At 37.4% G+C, this 5727-nt stretch overlaps 1 protein-coding gene across 1 annotated transcript in view; it reads left to right on the plus strand.

The window, feature by feature from the left end:
- Positions 1-2058, plus strand: part of LOC111401377 (kinesin-like protein KIN-7N) — a 16880-nt gene extending 14822 nt beyond the window's left edge. Inside the window, exons 15-18 of the mRNA XM_023029083.1 lie at positions 526-612; positions 734-892; positions 987-1253; positions 1365-2058. Of these exons, the coding sequence (XP_022884851.1) occupies positions 526-612; positions 734-892; positions 987-1253; positions 1365-1799 (948 nt within the window). The 3' untranslated portion in view covers positions 1800-2058. The remainder of the gene's footprint in view (positions 1-525; positions 613-733; positions 893-986; positions 1254-1364) is intronic.
- The last annotated feature ends 3669 nt before the right edge of the window (positions 2059-5727 follow it).

Here is a 5727-nt window from a genome sequence, read left to right on the forward strand (position 1 = left end):
CAGAACTCCGAAGTTAAGCGTGCTTGGGCGAGAGTAGTACTAGGATGGGTGACCCCCTGGGAAGTCCTCGTGTTGCACCCCTTTTCTCCTTTTGTACAGTTTTTTTTTTTTTTTTTTCCCCTCCCCCCCCCTGAAACATTTTTTTTCCCCCCCCCCCCCCCCCCGCCCCCGGGGCGGGCTTTATCCTCCTATTTTTCTGTTTCTTTCCCCTTTCTTCCCTCTCTCGTATTTCCCTTTCTATTATTATACAGTTGAGATTGATTGTTACATGGTACCGCATCATTATTGTTTTTAAATCTTTGGATCTAAAGAAAAATGTCACTTCACTCGTTTCTGTAGTTTTATGAGTTCTGCGTTTTAAGTAACTTTGTCAATCCTGTGATTTTCTCTGTGTTTAACTTACACAAAAATACAGCATGCTATTAGTTGATCTCATCAGTTACTGCTTTCATCTAATTTTGATAGGTAATTATTAATTTTTTAAATTTATGATATGAGCTTTATACTCATTAATATCTCTACCAGGACTTCTCGGCAGAGAATAACAATCAAGAGATGCTAAATCTACATAGACAACTACAACTTCTTACTGAGGAAAGAGATGAACTCAAGGCCAGTCCATTTTTATAATAACTTGTGTGATTCATAGCCAAGAGGCTTAATCCAATGCGGCCCATTGAAAGTTCAGCTTTATATTTGCCTTTATCTTATGCGTTTAACATATAATTTTCAGATGAACCATACTGAACAAGTGACGTTAAACAACCAGCTAACTAAAGAAATATCCGAACTCCAGCAAGAGGCATTGCTAATTCAAGAAGTTCCTCGGGCCCTGTTTGAGTCCGTGACAAATTGCAAGGATGTTTACAAGGATATCTTTTCAGTTTTACAGGTGACTACCAAATAAATCTATTTTTGAAAAATTAGCTGTTGGGAAAAGTTTGCTGAAACGGTGGATGCTCTCCTTGCCATCTTTCTACGAGCAGGATTTTGTAGCTGATGAGAGATCTGCAACTGCTGAAATACTTTCTACAACAACTGAGATAGGTTTAAGTTTTTTTTCAACTCTGGAAGCTCATTTTTTGATGGCTATGGATGGCCAGAGATCCCATGTAAAAAATTATTCAATACAAGAACAATGCACTATGCTTCGGAAGAGGTTGAATAGCACGATTTCATCTTTGATATTATCAGATTCACCAAATATCAAGGATGAACGTTTGAAGGATTTTCCAAATAGCAGCAAACATAAGGTAGCTGCCTGGTTGCAAGTATCGAGATCTTGCGTGTCAATTTTGTTGTTTTTCTTCATCCTAATAATTGGATACTATATGTCCTTAAGACTCACTTTTTAATGTGATAAGGGCACTTTGGGAGAAGAAATTGCTTCTTGGAAAAGGAAACTGGAAGATGAAGTCAAAACAATTAAACAGAAGTACCAAAATTTAGAGTCAGAGTTGGTGGTCAATAACAAAATTCTTGAGGTTTCTGAGAATAAATATCATAGCTTGGAAAGGGAGTTCAATCTTTTGAAAGCAGAGAGAGACGACCTTCTCGAAAGAGTGTCCAATTCATCGCAAATGCTTGCACAGTTTAGGGATCAGAAGGAAAATTTTCTACAGGATTTGAATGCTGAAGTACAGAGGAGGAAGAAACTCGAAGAAGAAATCAAACAATTCAGTGTTGCTTTTGCATCTCGGCAGAGGTCGATTATGTCTTTCCAAAGCGACTTCAAATCTGTGCTTGAGAACTTGAAGGCACAGAATCCAGTTTCAGCATCCAAATCTCTTGGATCTTGATGATGAGAATTGTTGTTGCCACTAGTGAATGATTCTTCACCTGTCCTTGCAAACTAGTCATTCGATACTTGTATTATTATTCAGATCAATTATAATTTACCTGTCCTAACATTTTGACTTTACTTTTCTAGGACGTTGATCATGTACTGTCTTAAGATTTCTTTTGTAGTTGATGCGCGAGGGTTGTGCCGAGAATTGGATTTTAAATTCAGTTCCAAATATTATGAATTTATTCAATGGAGTTGAAATTATCTTTCAACCACTCCGGCTAATGGAGTGTGGTATTTGTTCCATAGGCTATTCCTTTTAAAGGGTGTTGGGAGTGTTTCATTGTTTATCTTCATGAAAATTAAAAAGAAAAAAAAATGCTCGTAGTATAATATTTATAAGTAATTATGATAAAATTACATTATTAGTTCCAATCTATTGTCTCAATGGCAAGTTGGTCATTAATATTTAAGATGAAACAAGTTTATCTCCTATTTTTTTTTTTTTTATTGTCATGCAATTTGACCACAATAATGAACAATTGTGCAAACTTTTTATAAAATTATCATATGATTGTAGTGGTTTCAATGGGTTGAATTGAACTGGCTTAACCTTATTAGCCACGAGCTCGACTTGTTTGTCAAGGGCCAAGAGCTTGCAAGTTTGAGTTTTATTATTATTATTTTTTGTAAAGTTACCAAACGATGTTTGGTTACTTTGTTGACGAGCTCGTGAATTTTAAGTTTGTAAATCGTGCCCATCAGCCGCTCATGAGTTCAAAAAGTCAAGCCTTGCTCGGCTCACTACACTAGTCCCCCACTCAGCTCGTGCTCGTCCTGACACTAGTCGAGCTATCGATAGCCAAGTTTTGACGAGCTATTGACTTTTTTATCACCTCTACATGGTCATCTTAGAAATGTACGCCATATTAAATTTTGAGGACCAACTTCAATTAAAAAGAATTATAATTTTGGATGTTTGAAAGTGATTGACTTAACTAAGATTTGGACAATTTCCATGATTGGAGATTGACTTGCAATTATATTGAAAGATTGATGACCGAATTGCTCCTTTTTCAAAGTTTGGGACAATAGATTAGAGGTCAATGGTAGTTGTCCCCAAAACTTTTGAGCCCTAGTCATTTCCCGCAAGTTTGACTTCGAAATTCGAATATCCCCAATCCAAAACCCTAGCAAATCGAATTTAGTTCCACTCTAGATTTTTTTTTAGTTTCTTTTTTCAATTATGCTAGTTATCAACATTTCCTTTAAGCAATAGGCGTCGACGAGTGGCGAATTGGAGGAGATGAGGCTATTTGTTAGGGTTATATCATGGGAGACAACTGATGAAGTTCTGAACCAACACTTTAGCAAGTATGGAACGGTGGTTGGGTCTGAGATTGTAAAGGACCGAAACAGTGGCCATCCTAGATGCTTTGCTTTTGTCTCATTTTCTCAATCCTCTTCTGTTAATCATGCCCTTACATCACATTCTTGGAAGAACGGTTTTGTTTCTTAATGAATTACTTTTATCATTTTTGGGTTCTTTATTTTTTTTTTCCTCTTCTTTTGGGTGTGCTTTCGTGTCTAATAAGACTCCATGTTTTGGTTTTTGAGCTTTCTTGACATGGGTTTTACTTTTTATGCTAAACAAAGTGGTTAGAATTTTGAATTTTTAGGTCTTTTATCTTTGTTGGTATATGTGAGTTTTATACTATTTTGCTTATGGCAGTAATTTCAAGTTTTATTTTTAAGAATGTTGGATGTTGCAGCTTTTTCTTGTTTTATAATGGTTAAAATTTTGAGTATTGGGGCTTTTGAGATTGTGAACTTTCTTATTTTAATATTATTTTTGCAATTTCTGATTTCGAATTCTTGTATTTTTGTATATATATTTTTTTCCCTTTGTGGGTATTCTTTTTTCTTGGCAGTAAAGATCAAAATAAAATTCTAGTGTATGAGTTCTTATATGTCTTACTTTTCGAAAGTGTACATCAATGATTTTTATTTTTTTCTAAAGATGAAAAATATTTATAACTGTACAAATACTTCTTATGTTTTTATTTTCAAGATTTTTTGGGTCCATTTTAACGATTATTTTAACTGAAAATTTTCTTACCTTCTGTGAGATAATGTGGTAATGTAACAAAGAGAATAATGGTGGATCTTTCTTGTGTTATTTGATATGTAACTTGGTAGTTTATTTTTATTCTTATTATGAAGAACATTTGTTTGATGTGAATCAAGGATTTCTTTGCTAAATTCCTTCTGCCGTGTTTTTTAATAGGTAGAGGTGAAAAAAATCCATCCCATGGATTGAACAACAACAACGTAGACAGCAGCATGATAGGTGTGGAGTAGGAATAGTAGGATCAACAATCTTGGTAATCCAAAGAAAATTTTTGTAGGAGGTTTGTCAGCTGACTTAACTGAGGAAGAAATTTGGAGTTTTTTTGAGAAGTTTGGTAGGACTACAGACGTAGTTGTGATGTAAGATAATGTGACCCATAACCCGAGGGGTTTTCGATTTATTACTTCTGATTCAGCGGATTGTATTGAGAAGGTTATCCAAAAAAGTTTCATGAGTTGAGTGGAAAGCTTGTGGAGGTTAAGAGGGCTATACCTAAAGAAGGAATAAGCAGTAGCAGCAATGGTTATGGAAAGCTAGGTGGTGGACAAGGGTTCAACTATTATCAACAAAGGAGTTTCCTGCCTTACAATGACACGTTTGGGTATCTTCTCTCTGAATATGGTAGTTTTGCTGGTTACCCACATGGAGCTGGAAGTTTTGGTGGTGGATATGGTGAAATTGGTTATGACCTCACCCCTGGAGCACCTATGAGTCCTTGGAGAAGACCTGAAATGGTTGGTGTTAAGAGAAGTTTCTTGCTTTATGGCAATGCTGCTCCGGGCTATCTCACATACTTTAATGGTGGAGCTGGAGTGATGGGTATGGCTGCAAATGGATTTATCTTTCATCTTGCCCTCGTTGTGAGAGTACCTCTTTCTCTCTATTTAGATGTAGCCTCTGTATCCAGATCATTCCTTTAATTCTGTTCCACGTCTTTTATCTTCAATCTCTTTCTTATGGTAGTTTTGCTGGTTACCCACATGGAGCTGGAAGTTTTGGTGGTGGATATGGTGAAATTGGTTATGACCTCACCCCTGGAGCACCTATGAGTCCTTGGAGAAGACCTGAAATGGTTGGTGTTAAGAGAAGTTTCTTGCTTTATGGCAATGCTGCTCCGGGCTATCTCACATACTTTAATGGTGGAGCTGGAGTGATGGGTATGGCTGCAAATGGATATTATGGGATCTTGTGGACTGGATTCGATGCATAATCGATGCAAGCTTACTAGTGGACAGGCCCATCTCTTGCCCACAGTAGATAGGATAAAAATTTTACACTGCTAACATGGTAAGAAAAACTTACTTGTGATTATCTCAACTTCAGAGAACCATTTTCTTGCCACGTCAATAGAGGGAAGCTTTTATCGTGTCTTCTTTTGGTAAGAGATCAATTTCATACTAATGGATATTGTCATTGGACCGCAAGGTCGAGACTTGAGACTTGGCATGACACAAAGCGGAACATGAGGTAGACCTATGGCCAATAAGGACTAAGTTTCGGCGGTACATGACAATGAGGGCGTCGCCAAATTTGCTGGGAAAGTGACTTACATCCCCCACAGTTGTAGTAGATACATCCAGGTTGCAGCTAGGGAATTCAGGTAGCGCAAGCAATGCGCTACGGCTAGATGGAAGTGTTTGCAGCAGAGGATGCAAATAAGGAAAATACAAGCACTGCAGCAAGGGGACGCAGGCAAGACCAAGACAGGCACTACAGCAGGGGGACGCAGGCAGGTAAAACTCAAGCAGACTGCAAGCATTGCAGCAGAGGATGCAACAACAACACGGCAGACTACGGCAGGGGATGCAAC

Source organism: Olea europaea, chromosome 10 (genome assembly GCF_002742605.1).
Source record: "Olea europaea var. sylvestris chromosome 10, O_europaea_v1, whole genome shotgun sequence".
In the NCBI taxonomy this organism is placed as follows: Eukaryota; Viridiplantae; Streptophyta; class Magnoliopsida; order Lamiales; family Oleaceae; genus Olea; species Olea europaea.